The following is a 17,929-nucleotide window of genomic DNA, read 5'->3' as shown; positions in this document are numbered from 1 at the left end:
AAAAAAGGGTATAAAATTAATTTCAGTACAGCGCTGCATGACGGAATAAATGTCAGTCAAAGTACCGCAGCGCTGAATACTGAAAAATGGCCTGGATGGGAAGGGGGTTTAACACCGCGGATGTCAAATGGTTAAAGATATGGGTAAAGGTCAGCTTTAAGAATTTTACACAACAGTGGGAAGTATTCACGATTTTCTTAATTTCTGAGTGTATTTTGTAAAAATTAAAGGCTGTTACAGAACATCCACCATGCCAGTTACAGGCAGACCTTTTATGATGCCTATTGCACCCAGTACAACCTTTTCAAGTACTCTTCTTCTTGTCTTATCTGTTGCAATTCCTATATGTGGTGTCAGAGTTAGATTCTTCATCTTTAGCAAAGGATGATCTCTGCAGACAAAAACAAAATAGTAAGCGTTATTTAACTTTTTAATAGTAGCAGTTGTTGTAGTAATAATAACAGCATAATATAAAAAGTAATAATAATAACCATATTAATAAAAGACATAATGAAACATATACAGGGCTATTCACAAAAGGGTGAAGAGTTTGGAGAAGGCAGGAGAAGTGAACAATCTAGGGCAACATAGCCAGGGGCGTAGATAAGGTGGGGATGGGGGAGTTCAACCCCCACCATCCCCCCTCCACAGTGTCCTGATCCCATCATTGCATAAAGAACAGCTAAGTTACCCAACTGCATGGATGCTCACAATCTGTGTCCCTAGGTAGGAGTGGGTGGTACAGTCCAGGCAGTGGTGACGTGCCTGCTGTCTGTGAGGTGGGTGAGAGGAGCTGCGGAGTGTAATGTGAACAATGAAATGGCAGGTGATGCCTCAATCAATCGTAAGTTCCAATCCAAGGTGCTAGTAATTCCCAAATAATAATGATAGCAACAGCGAGGAGATGGCTGGCTGACTGTGTGTGTGCACTGTGCAGCTACAGCTATTTATATCTTACAACAAGGTGGACTTGTTAAATGGAGTGCTCACTGCTTCATACACTTTGACAAGAGGGCACATTCAAGGGTCAGATGTGGGCACAACTAAAACTATTTTAGTTTTTGTTTTGGGTGGACACTGCGAGGCAGTTATTTGCTGTAAAGTATTTGTACCCTGTTGTGCTTCAGAACTATGTACAATCTGTCAACTTTGTTATAAAAGAGCCACCATTGCCTCATTTTGCATCATTGTTCTTACCCACTTGCCGTCCGCCGTTGAAAAAAAGAATGGACGCACAGTCGGCGGGGCGATGTAAATACACGGCTTCTTTATTTTCCGCTCGCGCACGCACGAGCAGACCACACTAGCAGGTGTAAACAGCCGGTAACGGCTGTTGCACATACAAGTGATCGGCAGCTCTATAGCCATCCGACCGCTTGTATATGCTGCCCTGCAGTGTGCGCCCTCCCTCCTTCAGCGGTGCCCCCCTCCACCGCTGGTACCTTCTATCCCGGGCTCTGCTGTCCCCTTTGCGGGCCCCGCTCAGTGGCTCTCAGCAGGAAGATCGGAGGGAGATCAGCATTTTTCTACTTGCTGAACTCCTCTCCGATTTCTGAATGCGGAAGTGTTGTGTATTACATCACTTCCGCATCCACCTGTCATTTCTCCGGCTGCTATAGCCAGAGAAGAAGTTGGTGAAGTAGATCTCTGCTTCATCAGCTTCTTTCAGGATCCCCAGGTGACATTAGGGGTCTTGGAGGACCTGTCAGTGTGCCTGTGCTATCACATAGGGGGATTGTAAGCCCCCTATGTGTTATCAGTAACATTAGGTGTAAAAAAAAAATGTCACATATAAAAAATACAAAACATTGTGCTGCACATGTTACATATCACCATGAACGTTACAGTGAGAGCAATCATTCTCGGGCCATCAATCACTGATAACACTAAACTGATGAGCGGTAAAAGCTTTTATATTGTCGCCTATGGGCAACTTTGGTTATTGTATTTTTTTGCAGTTTCATGGGCGCGTGCAATTGTAATAAAAAAATAAATTAAATAAAAAAGTTTAAACAGAAAAACAAAACAGCATGGAGTCCCCATCCCAAACCATACCAGACCCTTTAGGTCTGGTAGGAAAGTTAGGAGGGACCCCAAGTTAAAAACAAAAAAAATGTGTGTGGGGTTCCCCCCAAAATTCATACCAGGAACTCCACCCCCACAAAATGGTGAAAAAAACATGTGAGGTTCCCCCTAAAATTCCCAACCAGACCCTTAACCTTCTTGTCTCCATGCCGATGAGGACAAGGGCCTCTTCCGCCACAACTTTAACCCGGTCGTTGTGGGGGTCTGTGGGCAGGGGAGCTTATTTGCATTGGGGTACCCCCTTTAATAAATAAATAATTAACTATAGGGTTAAAGTAAAAAGTAAATAAAGAGCCTACACTTCACGAAAAAATCCTTTAATTAAAGAAAAATGTTTTTGACATGTCCTTTTAATAAAAAGATAAAATTCCCCAAAATGAAAAAAAAATATTTCAACGACGTAATCTAAAGGTCAATCACGATGTCCAGCGTTGCCAACAACGACGATTCGTCGAAATAAGAAGAAAAAGAACCCGACGCCCACCGACCCGCCCACTAGGGTTGCCACCTTTTCTTCCATCGAAACCCGAACACTCTAGTGACGCACAGAAATGTTTTTGGGAGAATGAGCTGCTCTTATTCGTATGTATATAGAATCACCCATTAATATGTAAATATCACAGTTCACACTATTTTCAGTGGGGAGGCCAGTAGCCCCTATCTCACTTTTGGTTGCCCCTGTCTGCCTGACATCTTGTGTCCGGGTTTCAGCTGCCATGAAACCCGGACACAGCATTCAAAACCCGAACTGTCCGGGTGAATCCTGGACAGGTGGCAACCCTACCGCCCACACCCGAGTCACTACTGCTTTCTTCTTCACTCTCCAAGTTTTATCTAAAGACCTTTAGTGGATAGAGGGAAGTCCTGGTTTGGGAGCAATTTAAAGCTGGCCATACACTGTGTGAATTTCGGAGAGTTCTTGATGAACCGGCTGAAGTTCACACAGTGAGTACCCCCGTTGGCATCCTTCCATCCAGCATCCTTTGATCAGAAAATCAATGGACCCGGATGAAAGATTTTCAGGCAAACAGTGATGGAAGCCAATCAGCTGCTGTCACTGTTCCAAATTGTAGCCAGAGGCAGCCACTTGTGAGGGCCCAGTCACACCAATTGGGGTGCGTTCCAGAGTGGCAGCTGCTGGAATGCACAGCAATCGGTCACAAAACTTCCCCCTTCGTTCTGGGGTGGGAGGAGCCATGGCGGTGCACTGAAGTCAATGGCACTGCATGCAATTGCACTGCGGCCAGGGGGCGTAGTTTGCGGTGCCATTGACTTCAATGCACTGACACACCCCCCTCTCGACCCAGAACGAAGGGGGAAGCTTTGTGAGCGACTGATGTGCATTCCAGCAGCTGCTGCTCTGGAACGCACCACAGTTGGTGTGAATGGGCCCTGAAATAATAACTGCATTAAATGTAACATTCCGGTACCTCACCTTGGTAGGGGTTCTGGATGCGTGACATCTAGAGCTGCAGATTTGATAACTCCACATTTCAAGGCATCTACCAAAGCATCCTGGTCAATGACTTGGCCTGAAATAAACATATGATTTTCTAGTACCTACTAATAATAATCCAATAAGGTGCAATCACACCTGCACAATTTCATATGTTTTAACACGTTAAACATGTATGGTGAGTTCTGTACCATTCTTCTGAATGGAGCCATGCCCATCTTTAAGTGCAATGTGGTTTGTACAAATGTTGTTTACAGCATTTGAAGTGCCCATTATCAGGAAAAAAACACTAAATGGTATTAAACAAAGACTTTAATAAAACAGGAATGTATTTTCCTTTAGAAGCGCTGTGCATTAAACCACATGTGAAACACCCAAAATGCACCTGTAACACATTAAATGGTATCTATGGTCAAAAACGAAAAATTAATATGTATTTCTATATTACATTTCCATATGTTCTATCCCACGCCTGTAGTGGAATTTTGACATTAACTCATACACTTCATGTTGCTGATATTAATTAGCATATACAGTACATTATTATTATGTAATAGTTAAAGTTATTTAGTCCTAGAAGTTAAGCAGCTGTATATAGACATACATGAGCTTTATACAGAGATTCAGATAAACTTTAGATGAACACTAAGAACATACACACTCGGCCCGTGTCCAGTCTATGTACTTGGGTTGGGGTAGAATCATCACTAAATGGTGTCGCAATTGCCGACCTGCACTGCCAGCTATAACCCAGCGCAGGCCCCCCTCCACTTCCGTCATTGGTTGCTAGGACCACTGGCTCCCTAGCAAACAATTACATTAGGCAGGGCAGCCTATAGGGAGGGTACAGTCTTCGGGACCAAGGCAGAGGGTATCAGGATGGAGAGCAGGAGCAGACTGGGGAATGTCCATTCCCCAATCTGCTCTGTGCTGATTGAAGCAGAAAGCACTGTACTCACAGCGCTTCCTGTTTGAGAGTTGTGATAGACCCCTGCTCTCCCTATAAAGAGAACCTGTCACCTCCAATGGCTGTCACATATATATATATATATTTTTTTATTTTTTTTTAAACAACCCTGCCACCCCTGCCATTTGATTAGAATGAACATTCTAATGCTCGTGTATGTAAACAGGAAGGAGGGAGTTCTAAAAATGTCTAAAAAAAACAAACAGTGCGATGCATCGAGATCGGCACATCAGCACTGTGCCTTGGAACACACACTGGCAGCTGTGCGATGTAGTGCAGCAACTGATGTGAATGCAGCCTAAAGGGTGGACCGCGGTATGGACATGAACGGAGTGATCTTCTGTCCGGACCGTGATTTGGATCTCTACTTGGTGAAAATTTCACCCACCGGGCTTCCTTGAATTTTTTTCTTTATTTCAAACTTTTTATTAGAATTTTCCAATACAATCATCAAGCAGCTTACAGTAGAAAAGACATAATTGTGTACACGTATAAGGCATAAACATGTATCGGAATGTCATGAGATGCATCAGTTTAGGTATACACTTGCATAATCTGTAAACTGCATTGAAAAAAGAAAGAGAGCCGCTCACAGAAGGAGCTGAGAAATGGAGGAAAGAAGAAGAGTCCAGTAAATCTGGGGGAGGAAGGATGTAGAGGAGTCGAGGGGGAGGCATTGAGGTTCTAAAATTAGCAGAGAGAGGTCCAGAGTCTAGAGAGACGTTAGACTGTCTGGGGACATTGTAGGATGTGCATAGTCAATCCATGGTTGCCAGATCTTCGCAAACTGTTAATTGGTATCCAGAAAAATACTCGTCAATTTTTCGTTTAGGAAAAGAAGTCCATCCGCCACTTGACTTCTTCAAATGGCACAAATTGCTTTTTCCAAGCCGAGGCGATCGCCTGCTTGGCAGCCAGCACTACATAGGTGGCCAAGCGGTGTTGGTTTCTGGTGAGGTTCGAGGGTTTGAGATGCAAAAGAGCCAACCAGGGGTCCCGTGCAATTGGTATAGAGAATATGTTGCTCAATAGTCGGAATATTTTAGTCCAAAATCAGGCAGGTGGCCGAGTGTGTCGGGTGCAGATGAGCTAGTCTGGAAGGTACCAGGTACCATCCAGTAAGAGATTTGAAAGCAGTCTCCAGTGAGGTCACATTAATAGTACATGTAGCCATAGAAGAACAGATCTGGTGCTAGGCCTCTGGCATCGGGCTGCCCCAAGGTCACGCTCCCGCTTAGAGATGTAGTTGTGTTGTGAGGGGGAGGTTAATGAGTTCAGATGGGAGTAGACTAGTGATATCAATTTGGGGGCGGTAGGGTTACGTCTGCATACCTGCTCGAACATGGTCATGCCAGTCCGGGGTAGGGATGATGGGAGGAGCGAAGCAGCCCAGTGTCGGAGTTGTAAGTACCGGAAGTACTTGGACGTTGGGGCTTGCATTTCATCTTTATAGTATTCCCAACTACGGACTGAACTTTCCACCACAGGTCGCATAAGTAAGTCAGGCCATGTGAAGACCACCAGTTAAATGCAAAGGGTGATTCAAGGCCCGGTGGGAACAACGGGTTGCCCAGGATGGTGAGTAATGGCCGATGAGGGGATTGTAGTTTGCTGCAGTATTTGGTAGTGTCCCATAGTGAAAGGGTGTGGGTTAGAAAGGGACTCACAGTAGAAGGTCGGAGTCTGGCGGGTAACCATGGCAGGGAGCGTATGGAGGTCTCAGGACAGGATAAGGCCTCCAGGTCGACCCATAGTGGCCCTTGTGAGGTTTGGAAGAGCCACAGCAGTGGGGCTATTTGCGCTGCTTGGTAATATTTGTGAAAGTTGGGAAGGCCGAGGCCTCCCTCCCGTTTGTGAATGAACATTGTAGATCTAGGAATTCTAGGTAATTTCGTTGCCCAGACAAAAACCATAACCTTGTTTTGGGACCTCCTTGAATTCTAATTCACTACCCCTGCTCTAGAACAACTTAAGAGACATACTGTCTCAGGAATGTCAGATTTATGGTTAGTTGCAATTACGTAGGCATTAGCAGCCAGTGATATTGTAGCTCATATGGTTTGTACTGTAAAGTTTATTATAAAAAGGGGCCTGTGAGCCTCTGTTCTTTGAACTGCTTTTTGCTTGTTCCCAGCTACAGCTATAAACCTGCTAAATGAAACTTCTGCCTGGTCCTATCCTTTGCTATTCAACTTCACTCCAAATAACCATATCGATCTTGAAGTTTATAAACCTACTTATTGAAGTAGGATGTACTCTCTCAATGCACTGACACACTTTTAGTCAAGCCTGTGAATATGGACTTTCTTGTGTCACAGCTCTCACAATGCCTGACTTGTGAACTACAACTCAGTGTCTGAACAATGTTACATCATCATTGCTTGCTTGCTATGTAGTTTTGAGAAATCGAGAATGCACTAGAAACTTACAGGCAGTATTTTCACCCGCACAGTTGTGAATACACTCATATTCGCTACACAAATATATATTTTTACACCTATATTTTTCTAAAATAATTCGTTATGAAGATAAAATTCATTTTAGTCAGTAAAAATATTCATCTGTATGACGAAAATGTACTGGGGTACCTCGACTGATGTTGATAAGGGTTGCTGTGGACTTCATCAGTTGAAGTTGCTCACGTCCAATCAAATTGTGAGTTTCTGGAGTCAGCTTGACGACCACCATCACAAAGTCACTTTGCTGGAGCAAGTCGGCCATAGTATTGCAGTACTCGGCACCCACGGCCAATTCTTCCTCCACAGGCCTGTGTTAAGGATAATATCAGCAAGAATATTATTTGTGTGATTAATTTAATTAAACTGCAGCATTCAGAATTAAGTTATGTTTTTTCAGTTTTAAAACTGTATCTGGTCATGTCTTTTGATCTATTTTTTTATTTATTTTGGTGGTAATTGTTAAAAAGACTCCCATAAGGATTGTCAGCAGTTAAGTCAACAAGAGTTACATATAAATATTAAAACATTTCTGCTATTAGAAGCTAAACATGATATTTGTTTCTCTAGCTATGAGAAACGCCATCTCACCTTCTGTTCCTGTTATAATAAAGAATTCTCATTCTAAACGCTTTAGACCGCTGAGCAATGCTGTAGCCAATACTGCCCATTCCAATAATGCCCAATGTTGCTTCTGTAATGTCATCGCCCACCCAGTTAAAATCAAAGTCTTTTGTGTCAGGTGAACATGAAATTCCGTGACCTGTAAAAATAAAATAGGATCTGGGTAAATAGGGAATACACTTTACCAAGCCCAACAACACTATTCTCAAGTACTGTGATTAAAAAGGACATCGCAACCTTTTTTTACATGATTACAATGGTATGTAAATCCAACTAAAATCACATAAAGGAATGGACCTCAGACACTCCTGGGATTGACGGACCTGCTCGATGCCACTTTCCATTAAAAATTGTGTATGTTTTATACTCTATATTATGCCATGCAAGCTATATTATTGAGATGGACATAGCCCTGACACTTGCTATGTGGAAGGCTGAAGTTAATAAGGCCCTTCCATTTTATAAACTTACCTATATGGGTTGTGACTGCCCTGCCAAATTTGATACGTTTTGGGATCCCTGGATCAAGGCCAAGCGTGTAACTAGAAATCACAGGGCACCATAGCAAAATTTTGTATGGAGCCCTTTGATTTCTAGTTATGTCACTTACAGAGCCCACCTGAGATACAACACAGCCCAACTGAGAGTGACCCTGCAGAGCCCACCTTAGACTCTCTATGGTGGGCTCTGCAAGGTCCCGGGTGGGTTGGTCACATCCCTGCACACCTCTCACCCCCGATCCACTGCCAGCCTTCTCCACCGCCGGGCCCCTCCTCCTCGGTCGCCGGCGGGCCTCGCCTCCTCCTCCTCTGCTGCCGGGTCCCGGCCTCCTCCACCGCAGCTGCTGGCTCTCACTGACTCAGCAGCGGCAGTGAGGAGGAACGCTCAGCTGCACAGATCACTGGCAGGGTGTCAGTGATCTGGACAGCGACGTGTTCCTCCTCACAGCCGCCACTGACAGCCAGTACCATTTTTGCGCATTGATCTTGTGAATTTTTCTTGTGATATTTATTTTATTGTATCCAGTGTTATTGGATGTTCACCATGATTTGTAAATTCACCAGCTTGTTCCATCTTGTTTGTTTTGTTCTGTTCTTCTATGCATGAAATTTTATAGAAATGTTACCTAATTGAAACAAAAAAAAAACTTCCTGAGTTATTTTACTATTTTTAAATCCGCAGCTTGAATAAAAAAATAATTTGGTGATCTTGCCACGAAGCTGTCTGTCCCAGTCTCCCAGTTCTGCTCTTGGGTTGTTTTCCTGTCACCAGGTCATCCGATGGAGACTACAAGTGGCTGATTTAACACATATTATGCAGACATTGAGGGGAATTTATGAAACGTCAAGGAGACAGAATCTGGAGCAGTTGCCCATCTCAACCAATCATTTTCTCTCCTTCATTTATAAAGCTTAACTGAACAAACTGAAGAGAGAAGCTGATGGGCTACTATGGACAACTGCTCCAGATAATGTCTGCTCCAGTTCTGATAAATTCTCCCCTGCCGTATTCTGTTGGCAGTCTCAGGAAATCTGCCATTGCTGGAGTGCGTGCATGTAGACAGGACGTGGCTACAAAGAGGCTGCAGGAGATCATCAGCGGCAATGAGGTGTAACAAAGAATGGAAAACCGTGAAAACTATTTTATTTCAAAAGTTTACATATGCTTTAACATAAATAATGTTGAATATTGGAGCAAGCAAGTAAGTAAGTTGTGTAAGTTATGTCTAAATTACTTTCAGGTTAATGTTATGTTACAATAAATGTTCGACTTACTGAAGGTACACTATCGTTATAGAAAAAAAACACACAGTTGATATGATTGGTTTCTGTCTGCACTGATCAGACCTTCAAACTGTCTACTGAGACAATATTTCTTTCCTTATCTGTCTTCCCTTACTTATCAGATTTCCAACATTCCTTATCTACTTGTGTGTATTTACAGGAAGGATTTCGTTTGAGACCAGCTGCAGCTATGTAATCTCATAAAGTTTCATACTGAAAGCTTTTCTCTGGAGGGTGTAGTAAACTTTAGGTAAAGGAAAAAGAGTTTTTAAATACTAAAAAAGGGTCTAAAAAGGAAGGGAGACAACAAGTATTCAAAAAATCAAGCACTCAATATATCCCAAACAGTTCAAATCCAAATTTTTTACGCCACTTAGCTCCCAGGCAATTTGTTCGCCAAGCCCTGTGTGAGTAATGCCACTCTTAGATTTACATTTGTATTTGTATTGTCATATTGTCAACCAGTTATACCAAGCATGTGCTAACGATCATCAATTGCATATGTAAGTTGAAACACAGTCATTAACTGAAACAGAAACAACTGGATGAAGAACAGCCACACTCTGCTACTAAGGTGAGGTTGTGGAAGACCGTTTCATGTCACAGGTCATACATGTAAAAGCTCCTCCAAGCTCACTCCTGTGATGGTCTACAATCTCACATGTTTAGTTTATTCATTTGTATTGAGATTGTAGTCCATCATGGAAGTGAGCTTAAATCGGTGGCTACTTTACAACACACACAGGGACCATGGGGAACAAAAGTAGCCACCCTCCAGAAGGAAGGACAGGCATTTTTAAGATTTAACTCTGCATTTTAGTTGTTAATGTTGTTTTGCTTTCCTGTACAGCCTAGTAATTTACTATTTATACCTTCCTTGTTAAAAACAATACAATTTGTGTACTAGACAAACTGAAGTACTGAGCAACAGAGCCGTAGCTAGCTCCTTTTGCGCCCGAGGCAAGAACAGAAAATGGTGTGATGTCACCTGACGCCGTGCATTCTTGGGATCATGTGAAGTCATGCACCCCACCACCAGGATGGTAGCGTGCATGAGCAGAACGTGCCGGTGGCCGAATCCGAAATAGCATAATTTTTTTTTCGCTTGACGAAACTAATTAAAGCGTTTTTAGTTTCCGTTCATTTATCTGTGTGAATGGAGAGCACTCAGTACAGAGGCTTTCCATTCATTCACAAACTGGAAATAGTAAAATATTTACTATGATCCAGTTATGAATGGGTAGAATCCTCTATACTGAGTGCTTCTACCTATTCAGAAACTAATGAATGAACGGGAAGTGATGTAAGGCATCTGCAGAGTGTGCCGCCCCTCTGCTCCCTGCTGCCCCAATGCCGAGGCTGTGTTGGCTGCTTGGTGCCCCTGTTGTCATGGCGCCCTGTGCTCACACACCCCAAAGGCCGGCCCTGGCTGCGCCCCCTTGCAGCTGAGCCCGAGGCGAGTGCCTTCCTATGGCCCTGCTGAGCAGGTAGGCAGTCTTCCCTGTATCCATCCCAACTAAGACAGCACAGTACATTTAATTATGAAGACATTCAACTGATAAATATACAGGCAGTGCAGATACTCCATTAGAAAGTTTGCTAACAGATCACCTTGGGGTAAGAAAATTGAAAATAAAATATAAACTTGAACATGACACAACATGGATATCTTACCTTCTACTACATTTTTGGCAGACGCAAGCATAAGAGCCATCCCCATATCGGCAGTGGCATCATTTCCCACACCGGGTGTATTGGTGACTTTTATTCCATAACTTGATATCAGCTTCAGATCCATGTGATCCACTCCTGCTCCAGAGCTTGAGACCACTTTAAGATTGGGAAAAGACTCTAGAAGTTCTTTCGTCACTACAGGCAGGTGCCACCACAACAAGAGAGCCTGGACCTTTGGGGCATATAGCTCCTTGTTGTTGTTAAACTCATCCAGGTATACAATATGGAAGTGCTGTTTTACAATGCTTTCATAATGTTTTGGAAGACCACGTGATCCACCGCTGTGGGATAACAGTGCGTAGGGAAGTTCTTCCATTTCTTCTACAAAATGTATGTAAAAAAACAATGTATGTCATATGTATGTTTTAACACGGAAAACAGAATACACAGTAGAGCCTGGACCAGATTGCTGTTATTGTAGCCTACAGAAAGGCAACCTTAGCCTTAAAGCGAACCTGTCAGGCATGTTAAAGTCTCTTCCTAAAAGAAAGTATTGCAAGGCTATTACATTTGTTAGCCAGAAAAGTATATTGTATATGCCCCTCTGAAACGGGTTCACTTTGTTACAAAGGCTTGACTGCATTGCTTTTGGGCCTTACCCCAACCTATCCAATAGGGCAGGCTTAGCCCCAATATCAAGGAAGTTGAGCCCTTGGTAAAGCAAGGAACTTTTTTAAGTAGGCTCTAACACAATAAAGAACTAGCTCATGATCTATGATACACTGGATATGTGTTGGGATGCAAGTTATGTATACATAGCTCATTGTGGTGCTCTGTGGTAAAGTGTGTGGTACCACAGGGTGTCTGAGTGAGCTCTAAAGATCCAACACTGAATCATGATTTGCACACAAAAAGCCGTTTTTTTTTTCCATTCAATATATATTTATTACATTTTTCCAAATAACATATATACAAATATACATATACATTTAAATACATAAAAAGTAGTTTCCTTAAACATATACATTCATTCAATTACATAATACTTATTATTTTCACTTCCTCTTTTCCCCAAACACTCCATCCATAAGAGATCACCATAATCTTACACTTCTAATAGACTATATTTAAATACATATCTTCCCACATGCTTTTATCCTTTATTCAAGTCTATTTCTCTTAGATCCATTTCATTTCATGTAGTATTTATCCTCTGCTCCTATAAAAGGAGCACAGGAAGAATGCCATGAGTGGGAGAGAGAGAAGAAGATTAGAGAGAAAGGAAAACAAAAAAAAAGAAGAATACACTGTGGAGCCTGGACCAGATTGCTGTTATTGTAGCCTATAGGAAAGCATCCTTAGCAGCCTTAAATCAAACCGGTCAAAAAAAGTATTGCAAGGCTATTACATTTGTTAGCCAGAAAAGTATATTGTATATGCCCCTCTGAACCGGGTTTTTACTTTGTTACAAATTGTGGGGGTGCAAGTCAAATAAATATATACACAGCTCATTGTGGTACTCTGCGCTAAAGTGTGTGGTACCGCAGGGTGTCTGAGTGGGCCCTAAAGATCCACCACTGTATCAGGATTTGCACACAAAAAGCCGTTTTTAACTACAATACAGCTTTACCATTGCAGTAAAAGGGGGCCAACACCTAACACAAGAATAGTGGGAGGCACACCAAAGACTGTCCATAAATAGCCTGGTACAAGTAAGTGTTGTGGTTGTAGCTGTGCTCACGCTGGGAATAAAATCATCCTGTAATAAAATCCTCCAATGAGGGATTAAAATACAGGGTTTCTGATGCAATCTGTGTCAGCCATGTGTTATGCGGAGTCTCAGGGTCTCATTGAAGGGTAGCTAGGCACCTCCCTGCCTGGCCAGCGGCCACACACATAATTCTGCCTAGCTGTAGCGCGCCTAACACCTTATAAATAAATGGTAATATGACTTGAAAATGTAATTCATATATTTGAATAAATCAATAAAATGTGCAGCTATAAATATAAAAGAAAAGCTTGGCAAAGAGAGAAATTCAGCCACACATACCTCAGCCACAGTTCTCTCATCTGACACACTAAGACTTTGCTGAAGAAGCAAAAGGAGTTAATTAGTTACTTAACCGGCTATATAAGTTTCTTTACTGAGACATTTTGCAAACACGCATGTACTGATATCAAGATGTTCACAGTTCAATAAATGTGCTAAACTGCATGTAGTTCAATGATTGAGCTGAAGAAGAAAAGATAAGGCCAAAGATTAATCTATAGGATATTTGGATCGAAATGATTGTCTTTTATTATAATTTGAATACAGGATAATAACAGACAATCTTTTGCACCTAACCACCTTATTGAATCATCATTTTGGCGCTCTCTTATTTTATATATATATATGCATAAGTTCTCTTCTAAAAACAAGTGAGCACATCGCCACCTGCAGGTCACTCGTGTATTACACGGCTGGGAGTGGGGAGAATAGGAATGTATTCCTGACTCTTGGGGACCAATTTGAAATTCTTCAGCCCAGCACAGCATTCTTGCCACTAGATGGAGCTGAGGAGCACTGGAATATGCTCCTCTGCTCCATCTAGTGGGTGGAATTATGCACGCACAGCATGTACCCAGTGTATGGTTGTTGGGCCTGCTGACATCACATCCAAGATGGCGGCAACAAACAGAAGTCTCCACAAGGGAGGCTTTTAAAGATAATAAATAACATCCCCAAAAATACAGTAAATGTCCATATGAGTGTATTGGAAATATTTTAATTAAATGAATAGTCTGCCAGCGGGGTCTCTTTAAGTGCTATCTGTGAAGGTACTTCAAGGGATCATGTCTCAAGGGCAGGGATAGGCAACCTTGACACTCCAGCTGTTGTGGAACTACAAGACCCACGAGGCATTGCAAGACTCTGCTAGCCACAGGCTGGTCCAGCTCTGAAGAAGGGTTGTCTCCGAAAACGCATTCAGCTGTGTCAGCTTGTTCCTGCTGGTTCAAGCAGAGCGTTTGGATTGCCTTCGAACTGCTTCTTTGATTTCCCCACTTGGAATGCCTTCTAGGATTTGATGTCCAATACGTTTTTAACCTGCCTCCATTGTGAGTACAATCATTTTACACATTTCTTTTTGCACAATAAAATGATTATTTTATGATAGGAAAGGCGCCCGGTGTTTTTGTTTTTTATGTTTTATGCAGTGACATCCATTGTCTGTTATGGGGCAGCCTGCCTGGATTGCAAGAAACATTTCGGGGCTGGTGGAGGTTTTCTTCATGGTAGAGTGCATGCTTATGGACCTAGGAGAAGGCCTCGGACTTTGTGATGAGTAAGTAGGGTTGCCGACTCCCACTTTTTAACTAAAATCAGTAAACATGGCCACTAGTTGAATAGATTTGTAGACAAAAGTGCTAATATATAATGAAAATAAAGTGTTCTCTTACCGCATCCTATAGCCAGCACATTTTTATTGTTCCATCACCTGTACTGATAAGTGAACAATGGGGCAGTGTATGGAGAGGGATGAGACTGATAGGGAAGTCTCTCTATGCCACCGCATACTGACTTTGGGACTCTCAGTACTTCCTACATACACCGAAATTAGTCCTTTCCTGTTATTGCAGGTGGTGGAATAGTAAAGGTATGCTGTTACTCTGCAATTGTGGGGTGCACAAGAGTGTTAAACAGTAGATAAATATTAAAAAAGTATTGGCATAGGACATTGCAGTCACACGTTGGCTCTTTATACTGAGATCTGAGCGGTCATGTAACTGATAATCACTCGGCTCGCTGTCTCTTCTATGATGGGAGCAGTCACTGTCAGTCATCACTCCTCGGAGAGATTCCCTCCTTCCCTCTCTGTTCCTCCAGCGCTCATTGGAGATACAGACAGGGAAGGGGTGGGCACAGCTGGCTCTGGCTCTAAAGAGGCAGAGCCAGCTGTCAATCAGGCAGCCATGTGGATCCCGACAATATTGTCAGGATCCTTCCCGGCTGCACTGTGGCTCTGCGCTGTCAGCATATAGCGTGCAGTAGGCCACTATATGCTGAGTTTGGGTCATAGGAGTACATTAGTGAATCTACACCTGTGACCCAAAAGAGAATTAAAGCCAAATAAAAGGTTTAGCTTTATTTCCTTTTTAAAGCACAGCCACTGTACAGTTTTTCAAAAAAACATTTTTTTGTAGTCGTGCAGCCAATAAAACAATGGCAATGTAATGGGCTACCCTTTACAGAATTTTACATTGTAAGCTCTCAAGGGCAGGGCCCTCCTTACCATCTTGTCTTGAATTGTATTGTGATTGTAATGTCTTCCTTATATTGTAAAGCGCTACGCAAACTGTTGGCACTATAGTACATTCTGTATAATAATGAATGCAGTTTCCCGCAGTATGGCCTTGCCGAGTAAGTGAATCTGTCTTTGCTATGCACAAGCTTCTCCTGGCTACCACTAGGGGGCGCTGTTTAAAGTTCTGTTTTCAGCAATACGGCCTGCAGCCTCCTGGCTCTGAGTACATCCTTCTGTCCTTTGACAAACCTTCTCATGTGAGACAAGTTCTGCATTCAGCATAGAATCAGTAACTATGACCAGTTTAGATCAGCAAAAGTGATTCACGACAGTGCTCCCATATTTACACTTATTGTATGAAGCTGTAAACTCATTGCTCTTGTGTGACTTTTCATTTTGTCTCGGTGTGAGTACAAGGCATGGGGTCCAGATGTGTGATGCCTGATAAATCTAAAATGTGTGTGTATTTTATTAACTCTTACAAAACATTTACATATTATTAATATACAGGATATGGATGTTCAGATACCAGTGCCGATACTTGGCATTTTCACGAGAACTACCGGGGTTGCAGAGGTTGCAGCTCTGGCTCTGGCACTCCACCACTGTCCTGAAATCATTAGTCTGTATTGTTTTAGAGAAAGTGTCACAATAAACAAAAATGTATCAGTACTTGTATCTGTAAATACTTGGGCTAGTATTAGTACTTGTACTTGGAAAAATGGTATCGGTGCATCCCTATATTTATATATACACAATATTACATTTTAAAACAGAGATGTACAAATCCCAGGAGCTCCGTGTGCTCCTTACAAATGACAGCTGCCTACTAACTGTTGAATTTGTCTCTAGTCTAGTCTTGGAGCTGGAAAAGTGTCTATACTTGTACCGATTACGGTACTTGGTATCGGTGCATACCTACTTTGTACAATATATATTTTTAGTGCTTAAAGCCTTTGTGATTTATGTAATTTTTCATAAAATATCAAATTGTTCTGACTACTGGTGGCCAATTCTGTTACCTTTCTATGTTTTGACATATCTCATGCTCTCATATTTTTTCCAGCACGAAAATGTATTTTTAAATATATAGAAGATCAATGTTCAAAAACATTTTATGAGGCAGCAAAAGCTATGTTGCAGATTATTAACCACTTGCTGTCTGGAGCAATTTCTTACTACTTGCGCACACATGAAACAATATACATTTTTGGCTAGAAAACAGCTCCAGACTCCAAAACAATTATATATTTTCTGAAAGCCAAGGCCATGTAGAATAAAAAGATGCTAGTTGAATTTTTTTATGTCGCACGGTATTTGCGCAAATGTTTATCAAACCAATATTTTTAGGATAAAATAAACTAAATAAAAAGTTAGTGCATAGAAACAGAATATAATACCCAATTTTTTGGTAAAATATGAAAGATGGGATCATGTAGGGTAATTAGATACCAAACATGTCAAGCCTTAACCTCCCGGGCGGTATGATTATGCAGGATTTTAGCATGCCAAATAATTCTGGGGGCGCTGCCTGATCCATACCTCAGTCAATAGAGTACAGTAAAAGTGCAGGCAGGGCACTGGACAAAGCTCTAGGGGCAAAATTTAAGTGAAATAGTTTGATACATATATGTAATTTTGGCAGATCACATTGTATTCTGTGTATTTTGTGACACCTGAAAACGAAACTGAAAGCCGGCATCGGCCGGGCGCACCCAGCAGGGGACACCGCGGGCTCGCAGGGACAAGGTAAGTGACACTTTTGCGCAATCCCGAGTGTGGCTCGGGGTTACCGCTCTTGGTACTGAAAATCAACCCCAAACCACACCAGGGAATACCGCCAGGAAGGTTAAAACTGCGTTCGCCCGTGAAGCCGCAAAAAACTTCAATACCCAAAATTTCCCATAGGCAACACTTTAAACACTTTAACCACTCATCAGTTTAGTGCTAACAGTGATTGACAGGGCTAGAACTCCGACGTTCGCGGCGATATGTAACGTGTACCACAATTGTCGGTTTCGCACGTATGCGCACCGATGCGTGTTTGCGTGTGTATGTGGGGACTCAAAAAAAATGTAAGTGATTGTTAGCTTCCTATTGCTATCACATAGGGAGCTAACAAGCACCCTATGTAATAGCAGATAGGGTGTGACCGGTCCCCTTTATGGAGAATTCAGGGGTCTATAAGACCCCTAATGTCACCAAGGGACCCCAAAGAAGCTGAGGAAGCAGAGATCTACTTCCCCAGCTTCTTCTCCTGACTCTAAGAAGGAGGAGAATGTAAATAGTGACACCGGAAGTAATGTAATACGCATCACTTCTGGGTCCAGTAATCGGAGGAGAGATCAGCAGCTAGAAGCCGCTGGATCTTTCTCCGATCATTGCAGGGAGATCCGCAGAGCCGGTCCCGGGGAAGCCAGCGGCGGGCCCCGGCGTGGGTCTGGAGAGGGGACAGCGGCGTTCGGTACAAACGATCCGGCAGCTGTACAGACGCCGGATCGCTTGTACTTTAACAGACATCATTGGCTTGTTTTAACCACTTCTGCAGGCCGCCGTCTATAGACGTATTGCGGCCCCAAAGTGGTTAAGGGTAGTTT

At 42.6% G+C, this 17,929-nt stretch overlaps 1 protein-coding gene across 1 annotated transcript; it reads right to left on the bottom strand.

The window, feature by feature from the left end:
* Positions 1 to 234: 234 nt before the first annotated feature.
* On the bottom strand, positions 235 to 13,178 carry LOC108786899 (glyoxylate/hydroxypyruvate reductase B-like). Its single transcript, XM_018556297.1, has 6 exons — positions 13,097 to 13,178; positions 11,047 to 11,427; positions 7,556 to 7,727; positions 7,097 to 7,275; positions 3,521 to 3,617; positions 235 to 391 (listed from the first exon to the last, which is right to left on the bottom strand). The coding sequence occupies exons 2-6, from the start codon at positions 11,420 to 11,422 to the stop codon at positions 235 to 237; spliced, it is 981 nt and encodes a 326-aa protein (XP_018411799.1). The 5' UTR covers positions 11,423 to 11,427; positions 13,097 to 13,178.
* Positions 13,179 to 17,929: the final 4,751 nt, after the last annotated feature.

This window comes from Nanorana parkeri, unplaced genomic scaffold, assembly GCF_000935625.1.
Source record: "Nanorana parkeri isolate BGI_ZX_2015 unplaced genomic scaffold, ASM93562v1 scaffold233, whole genome shotgun sequence".
In the NCBI taxonomy this organism is placed as follows: Eukaryota; Metazoa; Chordata; class Amphibia; order Anura; family Dicroglossidae; genus Nanorana; species Nanorana parkeri.
This window is presented reverse-complemented; position numbering and strand designations above follow the sequence as displayed.

Excerpts from the sequence above, each read along its gene's own strand:
- LOC108786899 (XM_018556297.1), bottom strand. The coding sequence starts at position 11,422 with ATGGAAGAACTTCCCTACGCACTGTTATCCCACAGCGGTGGATCACGT. Across the intron at positions 7,728-11,046 it reads TGCCAAAAATGTAGTAGAAG|GTCACGGAATTTCATGTTCA; the intron begins GTAAGATATCCA and ends TTATTTTTACAG. Across the intron at positions 392-3,520 it reads CATCCAGAACCCCTACCAAG|AGATCATCCTTTGCTAAAGA; the intron begins GTGAGGTACCGG and ends TTTTGTCTGCAG.